Source organism: Apis mellifera, linkage group LG5 (assembly GCF_003254395.2).
Source record: "Apis mellifera strain DH4 linkage group LG5, Amel_HAv3.1, whole genome shotgun sequence".
In the NCBI taxonomy this organism is placed as follows: Eukaryota; Metazoa; Arthropoda; class Insecta; order Hymenoptera; family Apidae; genus Apis; species Apis mellifera.
Window position 1 is genome coordinate 5605131 of NC_037642.1, and position 18639 is coordinate 5623769.

Here is an 18639-nt window from a genome sequence, read left to right on the forward strand (position 1 = left end):
AATATAAATCTCCATGTAATAAAATAAATAATACTTTTACGAGTAAATATTATAACCACGGAAATATTATAAATCAAAAAACGTATAAAAATAAAAATACACGAAATTACGAAAAAGACCTAAAAGAACGCGTATTAAATCGATTCGAAAAATGGAATACAGTACGTCGATTTATATATCTATGCAGATTTACCTGTTTTCTTGTAACCGTGTGTTTGTTTATCAGGAAAATCAGTTATTAAGTTAGGCAAGGCCGGTATAACGATTCGAAAACAAGGGTGTTTGGGCTCGAGGCATCTCTTATTAAATCTCGGGCATGAAATTATTGTTAACCCGGGCGAATACGCGATATTCTTCGAGGCGCTTATATATATACACATAAATATATATGCCTCTCGCCTTTATCTAAAGTCTAGGGAAAATATTATCCAAACCGGTGTTCCGTATGCACGCTCGCCCGTGCCCTAGAATACTCCCTCGAATTCAGATTCATCTATTCAGATTAATCCTCCCCCTCCGCTCCGATATAAATTCCGAGCACCCTTCTTCTCATTTTCTCGCAACCTTACGCGCGATACGATTAACAAACTTTTCATTCTTTTCAAGATTCATCTTTCTTCTAAAAACTCACGTACTTTTTATCGCGTTAAATTTTCCAATTTTATCGAAGAATGAAAAATTAGAACGATGTTTGCAATGAGATGAAAATCAATCGTGTTTCCCCTGTTATTAATAATAGTTGAAAAAAATATATACTCAGAAGCGTATAAAATAGAACGAATTTTAAGATTCCTGCTCGCGGTGAAATGAAATTGGAAAGCCTGCGGAAGAAGGGCGAAACTTTTCGATTAACGTTCCACGATCCACGATAATAACGAGTAACACAAACCCCGGAGGAGGGAGTTGGGGAGAGGTTGGTGGCCGATTAGACTTCGAAATCGGTTTCGACGGGGAGCGGCGAGCACCGAGGCGGCGTTTCGAAGATATTGATTTCGAGGCACGATTGTGGAGCCACGGTGCTCCACAAACCTGGAGGCGAGGTGCTCGAGGGATAAAAGCCTCGGGAGAGGGCGACACGAAGGGAGAAAACGTGAGAAATCGTGAGTGCGGGGTGGCTTATCTGCTCGGTTATTGAAAATCGAGTCTTGCTCGTCTCTCGTAGTCCGACTATCAATCGGGGAACAAAGTGTCGTCGAGGATGGAGGGATACCACGTATAGGATAAAAGAAAAAAAAAAAATAAGAAAAAGGGGACGACTCCTCCGTTAATGAAGATTATTTATATTTCTGTTCAAACTCCATTATCAATTTTCATTCTCTCTTTCAGAAATTCACATCGTGTTCTATATTCTATCACTATTTAAAGCTTTTTTTCTTCAAAAGCGATTTGGAAAGAAAGTTTAACATATACGAGAACTCGTTCCCCTATTTATTTTCTTAAACAATACTGCACGCAAGTATGCAAATTCCTCGATCACCAACCGTTTCTCCCTTTTTCCCCCCCGATCGATTTTCGTCGACGCATCCGAGCCGGATCCGAGCGCGAGAGTAGTCCGGTCATCGAAAACTCTTGAGCGGAAGGCGGGCGTGGGTGGATGGAAGACAAGAGTGATTTACACGGTCCATTGTGCGCAGGACTAAGGGAAGGGAAGGGAAGGGAAGGGAGGAGGACATATTCGTAGCTCTAGCGGTATCTCAATTATAAGAGGTATCTAGCCTCTCGAACGGTTCGCCTATAATTATCCGACCTCGCCGGGTATCTCGGGGGAGGGGGGGGGAAGTCGAGGAACTTGAACCTATCGCAATAAACAACGGTTATAAAAAGACGCGCTCTCCGCGGCGACGAGACGCGTTAGATAGCTGTAAAGGGAATATTGCAGATTGCTCGTGGTGACACGCCTCCTAAATTCCCTTATCAGGGCCCACGCGTCTACTAGGGCCCGGTTAAGGGTTGAACACAACGGCGCACAAGGTTGGCGATATCGAGAACGTATATCGTAATATTGTAAATCATATATGAAAAAAAGTTCGATAGAAAGGAATCACGATCATATCATACGTTTTATATATATATATATATATATAGAATGTTTCTCGGAAATAAATATATATCCTTCTCGAGGAATAAGGCTGTCTCGAATTCTCTTACTTTTATATTCCAATTGCTCGAATGTTATTATACACGCGGGGAGGAGTGGAGGGTGATGATATCAGTTTCTCCTGTCTCGTGAAATTGGAGAAACGACTTTCTAAAAAAGGACACGCGATAAAGAAAAAAGTGTCGGACGGAAGAATACAGTGTGTCTCCGCTAAATTGATTCCAATCTAATCACGGCCTCTTGGAAATTGGATATTTTCCTCGCATTTCTCGCGCGATTCCCTTCCTCCACTTCTCCTCGTCCCAGTGACAAACTGGATAGAGCTTCGACGAGAGTGAAATTTCGTCATCGCGACGCGAGAACCAGTTCCCCGGGTAAATCACGAAACCTCCACCGTTCCAATATTCGTTCAAAAAAAAGAAAACACCTCCAAATTTGATCGGCCATTATCATCAGCCACTCTGGCGACATCCAAGAAGAGGAAGTCGAGCAAAAAAGCGTGCGACAGTCACGAATCGAGCGACCACTTCTGGTTCCATGCTTTTCCACCATGGTCAGGTGGATGCAAATGAACGGCCACGTACGATTCAGAAACCAGAGACGATTTAGACGTCAGCATTGACGGCCTGTCGCGCAACAAAAAAAAAGAAAGAAAGAATAGGAAAAAAAAGGGGACAACCGCGTGGGTTGCACAATTGGACGTGGAGGACAATTATCTTATAAGCTACCTTAGACAATGGGGTAACGGAGGAAAAGTCTTATCGTGGGCCGGTCGTGTTACACGTCCAGCTTACACCTTGTCCCTCCTCCTCCTTTCTGTAAACCTCGTAAAGTACTTTTCGGTGCTCGTTTCTCTCTTCTCGCGGGCTAGCGAGCCATTCAATTACCGCCACCGCCAGCCAATGCGGGGCGAAGCGGAACGGAAGTTTTACGACCGATCCTGCAACGCCGGATGTCCAAGCGTGTTATCGTGCGTACGATATTCCGTGTAAAAACAATGTTACGTACCCGAATATACTCGAATATAGAAAGATGGAAAGAAAAGGGTGGTGATTGATTAAGAAGAATCTTTTGGAAATTTCGTTTGATCTCGCTTCGAAATGAAATAATTCTGAAGAAGATGTAATTGTATTTGTCATGTTCGGCTTGTTGCAGGTAACGACTGTGGCGGACGAGGGAGAGAACAGCTTTAAAATGCCCAGGGCTTCCGTGGTGCACATGACTTCGACGGCGACGAGGCCGCAACACATGTCACAGGTATCGATCACCTTATTAGAGCTTTTATTATTCGAATACGTGTTCCTCGTATTTCTCTTTCCTTTCTTTTTTCACTCAAAGAAGAGAAGAAGGAGAGACTCGCAAGAAGAGGAAATTAGTTGGCGGCCAAGGCGACGTTATCGGCGTGCCCATTTCGCCAATTTACATTTCCCCCCGTTATGGTTACTCGAAATAATCCAAATCCAGTGAGAGAATCTTCCCTTCTTGGCATAGGTCCATATCGATATGCAAATATGCAGCCGAAGACAGCCGTGAGCTTAATCGAGTGGTCCGCGCTTAAAATGCATATCGATTCTTCTTCCCTCCTTTCTCTTCCCGTCTTTTTCCCGCGTATTATACGGCGTGCACTTTACTAGCCCTCGACTGACCACCCATTTTCATAATATCGCCACTCTAAAGACTTTCAAAGCTCTCTCTCTCTCTCTCTCTCTTTCTCTCCCCCCCATCTTTTTCTTTCCTCGCTTACCAAGCAGCATCTCCTCGGCTAACTGTTTTAAGCTAATGGCTCTCCCGGTTAACTTCGACTTAACTCGAGGCACATCGACGTAAACGAGCTTTTAACGTCGCGCGTTTAAGAAGAAACGCAACGCGGGGGGAAAGGAAGGAGCTAAAGCTTCGCGTAACAGAGAGTTTCATACGGGAAAAGTTGGCGTGAACTTTCAACCGAAATGGAAATGGAAATGTTCCAAACGACGAGTCCCTTTCCTTCTATTTCTCCATCTTAGAGAAAAGCACGGATCGCATTATTAACTCTCCATCCTTATATCGATCATCCTTGAATCGAACTCTTGTCTCTCTCTCAAAATTCGAATCTTATCGAGAATAAAAACCAAGATTCAGAAAAAGTGGATTTAACCCTCTCGACCGGATGTCCACCACCTAAAATAACTCTCTTAGATCAACCAGTAATCATAACTAGAAGCAAGGGAGAAAAGAAGGGGTTAAAAATTCGTAGAATCGATTGGCCGAATTATCGAGGTCGATCGTTGTTAAGATTCGATTTTCCATTAACACTGGATCTCGGCTCTCGATATATCGCGGTCATTTTATTATCTCGCTGCTCGAACGAGGCGCCATCGATATTTGCACGCGCGCGATACGAATCCATTCACCCGTTTCGCGGGCGGGAATTAGATTTCCAGGATTATCGGGTCGTGCGTCAAGAAATGGAATAATCGCGCGCTGGGTGAAATGAACGGGGTGTTTCCAACTTTGACACCGGTGCCCGATTATTACACCGATTATTAGTCGAGGATATAATCGCGTATGTATCGCGTAACCAGGTGTTATCGAATCTCGGTTAAGTTGCGAGGATGTCTCGTCCGATTTGTTCCCGTTTCCAATCCGGATTTGTCCTCGTAATATCGAATTTCGAGGGAAATCGAGAGAAGTTTCTTTCCATTCGGACGCGATGATATCCGATAACACGGATTATTAGGAAATAATTAAAATTAACTTAGAGAAGACTGGACGAGCACGATACGAAATGAGATACACGGGATGACGATTTCTAAATAAAAGGAAAATTTTAATCCAAGTTAAATTTACTTTCTCGAGAGATTCCGTCGTTAATTTTACGGATATAGAAATCAAACAACCAATTCCCCCGAAACAATTGCACGCGAACAATCATTCGAGGGGGGGAAAAAAATCAACGTTTCTTAACTAAATGTTTATATAACAGTGATGAAGACACGCGCGCGTGTACACGCACGGTTATAAATATATACGACTTCCTTATTTATTCCGAAAATCGAACTTCGCACGCAACGGCGACGACCGACTTTAATCTTCGTTCACACAGTCTTCCTCGCCTCTTTTCCCCTGCCAAACGTTTCAACTTGTACGAGTTCGAGCCGCAAGCGCGCTGTGACTATAAACGGAGAGTCAGAGCGCGTCAGAGACGCTGAAAGTGAGCGTCAAAAGGGTTAAACAGGGCCCAGGCCTGGGGTCACCACAGTTGGACGCGATATCCAAGCACGAGAAGGGGGGGTAACGTAACAACACAGGCACACGCTGTTATGTCGTAAACCGGTGGTGAGTCACGTCTTCCCCCGATTTCGTATTCCAGTAATTGCGAGACTAATGCGCGGGAGACAACCGAGGATCTGGATCTGCACATTTGCATTTGGCGAGACGATTTTAAACGTTGGATGAAGGATCTAATTTTTTTTTTAAATCACGTTAATTTAATCATAGATCGAAGCAAAGTGATAGAGTTTTATTCTCGTTCGATTAGTAAACGCAAAAGATTTCCTACGAGAATTTAAAATACCGTTTCTGGAAAGAAAAGAATTCTTCGATCGAGAAGAAGGTGATCGAATCTCGCGTCCTCCAGTTTTGAATAAAAATGCAATACGTGTACGTGCGGTGCAATTCAATCGGTTTTAATGGGTTAATAATATCGCGAGCCCGATCTGACGGTCCATGTCTCAATGATTCAGTGACTGATCGTTCAATCGGGATCGTATATAACTATAGTTGTATGGATTTCACACGATCCAATGCACGAGCAATCGGATAAAAAGCTTTGAAAACCGGCTCAACCGACCCACGCATTATTGTTCGCGGGCAGAGAATATCGGCGTCTCCGCCGCGACGACGGAAAGGTTATTGCGGCGTCGCGTTTAAATGGCCTGCAATAAGTTGTCTCCGGATCTAGGGAGGAGGAGGAGGAGGAGGAGGATATCGAAAGTTTATGCAAATTTTCCGAGGGATCGGCGGCTCGATCGACTTCAAATTCCTCACGATGACGGGATCGTAAACTTCTAAAATAATCTGCGACAAAGTGTCACGCTCGAAAACTGACTTCAATATATAAAATATCGACAGGATATTCACAACAGGTGCGAGTACAGCGCGAGATTTAACGCCATCCCTCGAAAGCCATTTCCAATTCTTCCTTCTCCTTTCTCTTCTCCAAAGTGAATAAGTGAGATCGTTCCACTTTTCTTTGGATCCTCAAATTGCAAAATTCGTTAAAATTTTTCGCTCAGAGAAGCAACAAGAATCGTTGTACTTTCCTCCACAGCCGCGGCAATCGAATTATATCCCGGCCATAATTCAATAACCGAGAGCGGAGACAATTTTTGTCTGCCTCGTTTCGCGATGAATTAATGCGTTTATCTCGCGATCTTCGAGCGTGGCAATTTATTTCACGCGAAGCAACTTCTCTCGACGGGAGAAGAAGTTGCGCAATAATTGCGAGGCACACCCTGAATTTTATCCACAATTATGCGCCTCATAAATAATTATATTCCCGCGCCGGTGACCGACGCTTATTTAACGGGGCGGGAAATATCTCCAAGTTGGAAAACGCGCGCGAGAAGGAGCCTCGACGCGGATATTTTCACGCTCCTCTCCCCTCCCCCTCCCACTTTCCTCGACCTCTATCGATGCTCGTTTCTCGTTCGCGTAATCGCACTTCGAAGTGGAAGTGAATAAATTAACTCCCCTTTACCGGAACGGATGGTTATCGAAGTTAACGGAGACAGATCTTGGAGAGAAAAATTGATTCGCGGTGGAAGGGGAGAGGAGATCCGTGCACGGTTGAACGGATTTCGACGGAATCGTAAAATCGAATATAATCGAATATAAATTACGTTACAAGGAGTCACAATGATACGAACATAGTGCGAACATTTCTTTTTTTTTTTAATCGTATTAGCTATTAGCTGTCTCGAAAAAGTCTCGAGACAGTTTTATAATAAAAAGAACCAGTCGGATTAGTCGATATACGGACACGCTTGGACCTCAAATCGCTAATCGCGTTTTTTGCCTGGTAAATCATTTGTAGTTGCACACTTATCCCATAAGGTATCCAGTTAAGCGGCATTCCTTTGTACCTTTTAATTCCAGTTCTCTCTCTCTCTCTCTCTCGAGTGTAATAAATATCCTATAATGGAGAAACCGAAAGGGAAGAGAAAAAAAGGAACAAGTGTCGCAAAAGAATCTGGATTTACGTCGAGTATAATACTACAAGCGCTCTCTTACGTTTGTTAAAAAATATCTTTCGAGGGGAGAAAAAATCTTTTTCGGAATTAAGGATTCCGCGAAGAAATCGTAATCTCCTCTTCTCGACTCGTTTTATCTCAGAATTGAAAATTCTGGAGAATCCGATTCTCCAGGAAGTTGCAACACCGAGCTATCTACTACGAGTGTCGCGCAATATTTGTATATTTTACTGCCTCTTGCAGTAAGTACCATAAACTAAAGGTGCACACAGGGAACGAGAGATACGTGCTCGGCGCCTTGGATCGTATTCCACGATCGTTGCGAGCACGTCGCAGAAATCCATCCGACCAAATTTCCACCCGGTTCTCCATTTTCCATGCGAATTTTACGAGCCCGGCGGGAAAGTGAAAATCGCTCCTCCTTCGTCTTTCGTCGAAAAATTTGCGCCAATGTAAACAGAATGCACGAAAATAGACAGAGGGGGGAGATAGAGAGAGAGGTGAGAGAGTAGTTGCAACAACCGTTTCGCATTCCATCGCACGAGATTCCATCCCGGAGCGTAATTTCGATCCCCGTAAAATCGGTTCCTCTCCCTCTCCCTCCGTTCGCCATCATTGTCACGAACACGAGCAGAGGAAGGATCGTTAGAGAGGATGGCGGGATTATTTAGTATTCCTTTAGGATTTGCTTCCAACAATTTGTCCGACGATAAACATCTGCCGCCATCGATCGAAGGAACTCGATCCCTTCCAATTTACCACACATTGTATAATATCATCCTTGGAGAGAATTTTTATCAGTATCAACTTGGTTGTGGAATTTTTCACAAAATATCTTTCGTTTGATTCGCAAGGTGTTGGCCACCCTGGCACTGTCGATGGGAACGCTTTCCTCGGGACTGGCGAAGGGTTACACCTCGCCCGCCTTGGATTCCATCTTGGACAACCAACCGCCTCACCTTTATCAGTCCTCCAACAACGACACGTGGTAAGGTATCATTTTCACGCGCGATAACACTCCCTCCCACTGTGATTCAAATACGCATTGTACAGCGTAACGCGCGGCCGTTTTCTTGTACAATGTAAAGAGCAGGGGAGACTCGGCAAAGTAATTGCGAGTCAGACGCGTGTCGTGTCCCCTAACGATTAGCGTCGCTCGCTAAGATAAGAAAATTAAATAAAACCGACAAGATATTTCGCCCGTGGCGTAATAAACGAATATCTTAGATAAATTCGTTTCGAACAAATGCACTCGCGTCACCACCGTTCCGTTTTCGGCTTCGCACACTTTCTCCCCGATAGCGGGCTTTTATCGCTATCGAGCTCGTTAGTCGTTGCACGCACTACTACTTTCGTGTATACAGTTTTACGTATATATATATATATATATATATATATATATATATATATATATATAATTTACGCAACGTATTATATACGCAATTTAATTTAATTTAGATTCAATTGGATCGAGTTGAAACGAGCCAAACGGTTGTTTTCAACGTTTAAACTTACGTGGATATAAATTCGAAGATACGTTCCTTTCGAGTTCAATTATCCAGGAATTAATTCGAAAAAAACTTCGTCGATCCGTTGTCGCGAAACGAAGCGAAAGAGAAAATTGTATTCGAAATCTCTTATTGGTAGAACTAAGTTATTGTCCTATCCTCTTGAACCGGTTGGATCGATGCGTTTCACAGCCGATCGATCGATTGCACAGGATTTAATCACGGGCAGGCGATGGTATTAGGCCTCCTCTACGTATCAGTCATTCGTAATCGTATCGCCATTTGTCGCAGGTCGGCTTTCTCGGTGACGCAACAAGAGGCCTCGTGGGTCGCCTCGTTGTCCATGCTGGGCGCGTGGTTCGGCGCAATGATCGGCGATTGGGTGATGAGAAGGGGGCGCAGATTGGCCCTACGCGTCACGTCTTTGCCCCTGGCCGTGGTCTGGATCCTCACGGGGATCGCGCCCTGCGTGGAACTGGTCTATGTGACCAGCTTCATCGGCGGCCTATGCTGCTCCGTCATCACCATGGTCGCCCAGGTATAATATCTCGCACATGGATATTTTCCAACAGATCTCCAGGTCCTTTCATTTTTCTCCAGGTGTACATATCGGAAATCTCGATGCCGGGAATCAGGGGTTGCCTGTCGGCTATGCTCAAGGTGCTGGGCCACGTGGGCGTGTTGTTGTCGTACATAGCCGGCACGTACTTGAATTGGAGGCAAAGCGCCCTCCTCGTGGCGATAGCGCCCTCGATGCTCTTTCTGGGGACCCTCTTTATACCCGAGACGCCGTCGTATCTCGTCCTGAACGGCAAGGACGACGAGGCTGCAACGAGCTTGCAGTGGCTGCGCGGCGATCACGTCGACATACGTCACGAGCTCCAGGTAACAGGTTTCTCACGGATTCTCCGTTTCGATCGATCCAATCACGATTGTTGTGTTGACAGGTGATCAAAACGAACATTCTCGCGTCCCGAGCGAAGCAGTACGAGCTCACGTTCAAGAACAGCGTGTTCACGCCTCGTTTGTACAAGCCCATCGCAATCACGTGCGGGCTGATGTTCTTCCAGAGGTTTTCCGGCGCGAACGCGTTCAATTATTACGCGGTGATCATATTCAGGCAGACCCTGGGCGGCATGAATCCTCACGGAGCCACCATCGCGATCGGCTTCGTCCAATTATTGGCTTCACTGTTATCAGGTACTGATTAGACGGTAACCCTCTTCCTTTCGTCCAAGCTGTTTAATCGAGCCGGACGAATTAGAATACATAAGAATACACGAGACAACTTCTTCTCTTTTAAATCGTTTCCCTTTTTTTTCTAATTTTCTTCGTTCCTCCCTCCACCCTTCCCTCAGGATTCCTGATCGATATCGTGGGCAGGTTACCGCTTCTGATAGCCAGCACCGTGTTCATGTCGTTGGCGTTGGCCGGTTTCGGCAGTTATGCCTATTACATGTCCCAGACGCAAAATCTGGGCTACGCTCCGGACTCGGCGGTGGTCGGCCAACACGATTGGATACCGTTGCTCTGCGTCCTCGTCTTCACGACCGCCCTGGCTCTGGGCATATCGCCAATTTCGTGGTTATTGATTGGCGAGCTCTTCCCCCTCGAGTATCGCGGCCTCGGCTCGAGCATCAGCACCAGCTTCAGCTACTTCTGCGCGTTCGTCGGGATTAAGCTCTTCATGGATTTTCAGCAGGTGAGACGAGGGGCGGGGAGGTAAGAGAGAGAGAGAGGCCGCCGGGACACTCGAAACTAGTAGGTGTCGGGTGTCCGGGTGTATTCTCAACGTCCGATATAATCGATCGATCGAGTGTTATAATTCGAGCTCTTCGATCGCGTTACCGATCCTGATAATTATCCAACTCTTATATACTTCGCATTCTCTCGATAATATTCGAAGAGCATCTTTTAAAAAATCCTTCAAATTTCTTCATTACTTTTCTTTTCTATAAACAAATGCTGATTCCTTTCAGACGCTCGGTCTGCACGGGGCGTTCTGGTTCTACGCGGCGGTCGCCGTGTGCGGCCTCTGCTTCGTGGTGTGCTGCGTGCCCGAGACGAAGGGGAAACAGCTGGACGAGATGAATCCCGATTACGCCCAGGCGCGGTAGTATAAGGCCTCGTTAACGGGGGGCCTTTCGAATTTCGAGAAATCCAACAAACCCCTGCCGGGAGGAGCGTACCCGAATCAGCACGACCCCCGCGAGTTGTACCGCGACACGACGGGTCCCGATCCAACACGCGGCGGATCGTCGCGCAGCAATCGTCGAGGCCTGTTCTCCGATTACTGCAACATGTTCGCGGAGAGGACGAACAGGATCGGCAGGAACGTGGAGAGCTTCGTCCAGTCCCGGGGGGGATCCCTGTTCTCGGCTGGCCGCCGCACCACCGACGACGACAATTCGCTCGCCAACAATTCCATCCATCGAAGATCGTGCAACGGGGACGTGGTCAGGCACGATTACACCCGTTTCTTCAACCCGATGGAGGAGGAGGAGGAGGAGGAGGAGGAGGCGAATAGTCGACGATCGTACGGGCGGAGGAATCGTCGGGTGGAAAGGACGCGCTCCAAGGGTGTCTACCCTTCGGGGGAGGGGATGGTAGTCGAGTCGTCGACGTGCGTGCTCGAGCGCGGGATGGAGATGAGGCCGCGACGGGGGATCGACGAGGGATCGTGGAGAGCGGACGTCTCGACGAGCGTTTTGAACGGGAGTACTAAGCCGACGATGGTGGGGAACGGGAGGATTTGGAACGGCAGCTCGTCGACACTGCCCAGGCGGGGCAGAACCATCAATTTCGGGGATCAGCCGGGATCGGATCGGGTGGAGTCGCGGCGGGGCTATCCGAGGAGAAGCTTGCAGGATCTCTCGGATCTCTCAGAGGTGGAGGAGCGCGGGAGGGCGAGGGATCTTGGGTCCCGCGTGGCGTTTGGTTTCGTGTCGTCGAGCGGGTGGAGGGGAGGAGAGGCGAGGCGAGGGTCGTCGCTGTACGAGGACGACGGGTGGCATCGACGACGAGGGTATGGAGGGCGCGGAATGGAGGATCGACTCGAGGATGACGATTACCTGAGACTGTACAGGAGTTTGTCCAGGCTGAGCAAATATCCCCAAGGGGGCAAGTACGAGCCCGGCCAGGTGCACTACGAGAGGGAATGCAGGACGTTCGGCAAGGACACGGTCGCGTTCATCTATTACAAAACTTGCTACTTGTGATCGACGAGGAGGGATCGGTCGAGGGGGTGCCGTTGTTCGCTCCGAGGATCGAATAATTTGTCGAGGAGCAGCTTTACTTTTCCCACCCCCTGAAGAAATAATTTCGTTTCCCGAAGAGGAAATTGGAAAAAAAAAGAAAGAAGAAGGTTGATCTCTGTCCCGAGCAAGATCTCATTAGACGACGACGATTAGGTTTACCGAGTTCCTTCATTCCTCGATTTGATACGAGCTTTTTCCGTTCGCGAGTCGATAGAAAAATGCAAAATATATATGGACGAGATATTCGAGTAATTGTTCGTGAAACAATTAGTATAAGATTGGTCAGAATCAACGATTGTTGTCCTAACGACCTAATCTTTGAAAATTCGAGAATTGACGCGCGATGGGTGTCGACATTCTAAAGAAGACTTCGTATGTAATTAAAAAAAAAAAAGAAAAAAGAGAAAGGTACAATTTATACGACGATAGAATAGAGGTATATATAAAAAAAAAAAATTAAATAGGGGATAATTGTTAAAAGAATAAGATTAATACGTTCAAACGATTAATTTTCTCCTCCCTTCTCTGACCAGTTTTATGCTCACTTTCGATAATTAATCGTAATCGTAAAAATCAAAGTAACGACGAGTAAGATCTCTTTTTTCAAACGACACGACTGAATTACAAGTAAATTATAGATAGACCCATCTTCGTGATCTGCCTTGCGAGAGGAAACGTTCGAACGATATTTTGACCAAGAAGCGCATTAAATTAGTTATTTTCAGTAGCTATATATATATATATCAAACGAATTCTTGCAAGTATATATATATATATATATATATACATTCGAAAAGATGGATCTCGTTGGAACAATAATAATAAAAAAAAAAAAAAAAAAAAGATGAACAAATAAAGAACGCTCTTCCGTGCAACGTGCCTTTTCTGAGAGCACGCAAATACGATATATATATACACATAGACGTACAGATAATAACGCAGAATTATAACGTATAAATTATACATAAAAAGAAAAAAAAAAAAAAGGAAAACGATAGTCGTACATACATACACGTGTATACAATAAATTTGTTTAGAATAGAATCGATAGACTGGTCCGTCGATTGTCGACGACGTTTCTCTAGACACGTTTTAAAAGGTTCACCCGTGATATTTTCAACCGAAAATTTTCCACAATTTCCAAAAATAACACGCGAGAGAAAAGAAGTGCTGATTAAAATACAGAGCGGGACAGCGTGATGTAAAATTTCAGAGATCCAGATTTCTCATTTCCTTCAAAACTTAACGTACGATTGATTTCTCTTTCTATTAATCATTTCTCTATTCTTTTCAAATTTAAAATCCGATATCGAAGGAAAATTAGATTTAACTCTATTAAATTTAAAAAAGGGTGTCGAATTAATTCGCTTCGCTAAGAAAAATCTCGTTTCCTTCGATTTCTCGATTGAATTCGGGACGAGAAAATAACGAAAATTTCTATTTTTCGCGCAAATTTTATTACGTGAAAATGGCGATAAAAACGATTGGAACTTGGATTTCGTGATCGATTCGCGCGTGACGGGGTATAGCCAACGTTTCGTCGCTAGCTTTCTCGCCAATTTAAACGTGGATATACCACATTGATACACCACATCTCTGTCCACGTAAACGCTATCGCTTGGCAAAAGAATGTAGAACGGAGAGAAACAATTTAGATACAGGAAGAGAATATATTTCATTTGTCCGACGCTACAAGGTATATAATATAAAAATACTCGATAGGCCTCGTTCTACGGTTCTATATAACGGCCGCCATTGACTTAATGATGACAATATTATTATCTGTAGATATATATATTATACTACGCGTATCTTTCACACTAAGTACCTATTATATAAATCGATTATTGTGTGTACATTGTATACGAACACGTATATGATATGGGCGTCGTGTTCGACTCTGAACAAATTTTTTCGCGACAATACCGTATAATTAATTATAACGCCACGAGAAAAATTAGCAAAAAATTTATCCTGTAACGTAACTTCGACGCCAGTCGTGTTTTTTCTTTCCTTTTTTTTTTTTATATATTTGGAACATTTATAAGAAGAAAGATCTGGCGAATTTCTCTGAGAATTCGACTGTCGTCGACGGATGGATTTTTTGTATAATAAATTTCGTCGAGATAAGAGTGATCGCGAATGGATAAAACAATATTCGTGCAATGATATTCCAAGAGTGGAATCCTTTGGGGGGAGGATATTCGAGGAAAAACGGCATTTGTATTTTATATTTTTATATAGTTTGTAGAACTCGTCAGCGTCGACTTTGCAGAATATTAGCGGTCTGCATCTGTGATCGAACGCCTAGTCTTCACGGATGAAAATATTTTTCACGAGTTATTATCGTTTCATGTTGCGAGATCGTAAAGAGATCGAACGAAGGAGAGTACTCTTCCTTCGAGAGTTTTCGTTACAAATTGAATTTCTAATCGTTCTAATATTTTTTCTAAAAAATCGTGTCGTTGTGTAAAAAACTAGTATAGTATATTATTAACTTGAATTGAATTAATTCTTAATTGATTAAGCGCGCCCGACGTCAGGGATATTAAATTGTCGACATATCAACAAAATGTTCGCCTATGTTCCGCGAAACATTCAACAAATTTCAGTTTCGAAACGAGTTCAGTTTAATATTTTTTTCCGTGCAGTCTATCAGGCAGGATTTTTCTTACACCTTTAATCGTTTTTTATCATCCCGTGAGTCATATCCCTGCCATATCCAATATTCTAACGAAGAGTGCTGAATTCTCTGATCCTGTCATAGACAAGAACTCGTGTACTTAAAAATTAATCGAAACCGAAAGAGAAAGAGAAATTAACTTAACGACTCGGGGGAAAAAATATTTCCTCGAGAGATGCTCTCGTTAGGATAATCGACGATATCGAAATTCAAGACATATCCCTGAATAGAAAAGATTATAACCCCGTAGAATTTTTCGTACAATTTTTCGCTGTATACAAATGAGAGAAGAATACGGAGAGCGCAGCACCTTCGAATCTCATACCTATCTAAAGATATATCTTGTAATGCTCAAGGGCTTGGACGCAGTATTGAATAATAAAAAGAAAAAAAGGAAAAAAAAAAAAAAAAACTTTACGATTAAGTTAACACAGGTGCAATGCTCGTGAAACGAGTGCACGTAGGATATAAGAATTAAAAAAAAAGAAAAACCGGGATTCTATATAAATATATAAATATATATACATACATATTATAAAGATTGTACAGAATGATTATTCGACCATTGTAAGACTATCTCGTTTCTCTTTAGTGTACTGCGCCGAACAATATATACATATATATATATATATGTATATATATATGTATATGTAAACTTTTTGAAAAAAAATCACTTAGCGGAACTGGATAAGAAATAGCGGATAAATTCTTTGAAACAAACTATAAAAGTAGTAACGGTAAAACCCACTTCTTTCCTCAATTATCAAAGATAATCCTTTCTTTCGACTAGTTAATAGCTAAGCGAATTAAACTCACAGATACGCAACGAGCGAGACGTACGTAAAAAAGGAAAACAAAAAAAAAAATAAAAATAAAAATAAAAATAAAATCTGCACTGTGCACTTTCGTGAATTGAAGGTATTATCGTAATCCTTAGATATATAGCGATCAGCGAGTCAAAAGATCAGATTAGAAAAAAATTCGTATTAATGCACGCATAACTATGTAATTATAATTTCGAGAAATCGAGTAATTTATGATGCAGGCCGTGGTATGATATAATATAATCGGAAATCATAATCGGAATTTAAAAAATTCTAAAAATTTATAAATAAATGGTACACATATCGGGCAAAGTGCAATTGAAAAATTATTTATAATTTTTTGTATATACATCTATATATATATATATATATATATATATATATATATATATTTTTTCTTTTTCGAAAATTTCCCGTGGCCCGCATCACACACGTATGTACATTTGTATCCATATACATGTGTGTGAGAATGTATGTGCGTGTACGTTGTGTGTACACATTAAAATAAGAGAAATAAGAGAAAATTGTTTGTAAATTTAATATTAAGAAGGAGAAAGAAAAACATTTGCAAAATAAATATAGCGCATCTTGATATCGAAAATGCCACGGCCTGTTGTGATTAGGCTATATTTGTGTAATTACGTCTTCTATTTATCGACAATAAATTAACGCGAACTATTTACAACTTATCGACAATAAAAAGATGGGACATTCGAAGGAAGCGCTGGCCGTCACCGAAAGGGATGTTCGTTTGTATGTAGATAAAGCTAAAAATTGAAAAAGAAAAAAAAAAAAAAATATTCCGAGGAAACGTATTTTTCAAAAGCTGCATACATATTAAGGATATACATAGTAATATAAATATATATGTATATAAATACATATATTTGACCTATTCTGAAAAGATCGCGCCTAGCTTCGCTTGCTAGATTTAATATTTTTGTAATGATGCTTAGACGTAGCTCGTTTGTACCTTCGCAAATTAAGAAACTTGTTTATAAATTCGCGCCCTAATGATCGATGACGCGCGAAATTCGAATCGAATCGAGCGGAGTAATCAACTCGCATTGCGACCATCATATTATAATTCGCGATCGAGATACAATGTAATATAAATTTTGCGAAAAAAATTCGTAATTCTTCGATTGAATTTGAATTCACGCTTTCATCATCTTTCTATTGTTCAATTTCTTAGATTATGTCGTATATAGTTATGCTAATCTACTAATGGAACGATTCTAAAAATAAATAAAAATTCATGAGAATTCATTAATTCTCGAATCGAGGTCAGTTGAAGAGATACGAATAGCACAAAACAATCCTGCCGATACGGTGGTATGATATTTGCATTAAAAGAGATGTGCACGTGTCGAACGAGTGCATTCTGTATTTATGCTACGAATAAGTATGTACTTAAAAATTCATTAGCGTCTGCATTTATACCTCTCTAGAAATAACAGACGATATTGAATATCCAAGCGCTAAATGACCTTCGGCGGAACCAACTACTTGCGTGTTTGTATAGAAATCCATATACACCTATATATATAAAATGCCAAAAGAAAAAACAGACATAATCGTCAAACGATTGTTTTTCTTATTCTCTTTTTACCAACTATTTCCTATATGATACGCAGTGTTTATAAATAAACAATCCTATAATTAATTTTCGCAGATGTAGATTAAGAAATTAATTTTTCGTTACTAGATATTACGCTATCTCTCAATAAATAATTAAAATTTGCTTAAAATTGTGAAACTTATTTCGCGAATGGTACAATTATAGCCATCTATGTTCGACAGAACGTACTACGCTGTATCGGAACAAATAACGAGACGAAAATTCAATTTCAAAATATGAAAACACTCACCCAATTGCGGTACCGAAACGTAGGTCTCACAATCCACCAAAAATTGACCAGTTTGCATAGCACCAAGGGCAACGACTCGTTTTGTCAGGAACTCGATGGTTTGTGGTCCAGTTCTATTTTCTATCATCGGATATTGTTGCAAACTAGAAACACACAAAATGCCGGTTAGACAAAGGAATGATAAACTTTCATATTCTTGTATTTAAATAAATATAAACGCTTGTGATAATTATTACGTCAAATGAATGTCACGATAATTGAAATAAAACATTCTAGAACATTTTTATCGTTCTAACATGTGCTATTTCAACATAACCTCTAAACGTCAAAAGATAGAGAAAGTACATATAGTACACGAAATTACGCGTCCATCATCGTATAAATGATAAATATAGATGAATAGAAAAAATATCTTTAATTGTAAAATTACTTACACTGTAACACCCATTTTCTTGAAAAACTTTTACACTTTAGAAACCGGATTACACACGAAACACTTGTCAAATGGAGAGAACGCGCGCAACTTGAATAACCTTCTAATGATACTTCACACCTAACGATAGATGGCACTGTATGTACAAGACATGGTGACCTCTATATTGAAAGGAAAGAATAAAATTTTTTACCATTGGAATATATTAAATTTAAAAATTTTTCTTATTCAAAATGAATATTTCTGTTAATAAAATTAATATAATTGATACGATAATTATATGATCCTCCATATTTTTTTTTTACAAATGAAAAATAAATATATATATTTATTATATAAATATATATATATATATTTACACATTATTACGCATTATTACAATTAACTAATTGCGTAATAGTAAATGAATATTGAAAGATTGATTATTGAAATATTAAAGAAAATATATGTTTAAGAAAAATATAAATTTATTTCTGAATGGTAAATAAATAGTGTTGATGCACTATCTTTCATAAATACAAGGATCCATATTCACATACAAATAAATGTAAATAATCTATATATTATCTTTATTTAAATGTTTAATTATACATTACCTTTATTGGAAAAACACAATAGCAATTATAAATACAAATATTAACTTGAACTTTCTATAATTATATTTATATCATATAATTTAATAGACACACTACCACCATGTGACAAATTGTTACTAGACACTGTCCCCGCGAATA

The 18639-nt window shown here is 41.4% G+C and overlaps 2 protein-coding genes across 3 annotated transcripts in view; one reads left to right on the forward strand and one right to left on the reverse strand.

Annotated features, from left to right (window-relative positions):
- LOC100578810 (facilitated trehalose transporter Tret1-2 homolog) overlaps positions 1–12190 on the forward strand; it is a 74979-nt gene extending 62789 nt beyond the window's left edge. For both annotated transcript variants that reach the window (XM_016912180.2, XM_003249965.4), the window contains exons 2-8: positions 3254–3355; positions 8184–8317; positions 9129–9375; positions 9438–9722; positions 9785–10037; positions 10196–10539; positions 10817–12190. In XM_016912180.2, coding sequence (XP_016767669.1) covers positions 3254–3355; positions 8184–8317; positions 9129–9375; positions 9438–9722; positions 9785–10037; positions 10196–10539; positions 10817–10954 — 1503 coding nt within the window. In that variant the 3' untranslated portion in view covers positions 10955–12190. The remainder of the gene's footprint in view (positions 1–3253; positions 3356–8183; positions 8318–9128; positions 9376–9437; positions 9723–9784; positions 10038–10195; positions 10540–10816) is intronic.
- Positions 1–18058, reverse strand: part of LOC725146 (very-long-chain enoyl-CoA reductase) — a 108876-nt gene extending 90818 nt beyond the window's left edge. Inside the window, exons 1-2 of the mRNA XM_026440554.1 lie at positions 17907–18058; positions 17473–17615 (exon numbers count right to left, since the gene is read on the reverse strand). Of these exons, the coding sequence (XP_026296339.1) occupies positions 17473–17615; positions 17907–17920 (157 nt within the window). The 5' untranslated portion in view covers positions 17921–18058. The remainder of the gene's footprint in view (positions 1–17472; positions 17616–17906) is intronic.
- Between the last annotated feature and the right edge of the window lie 581 nt (positions 18059–18639).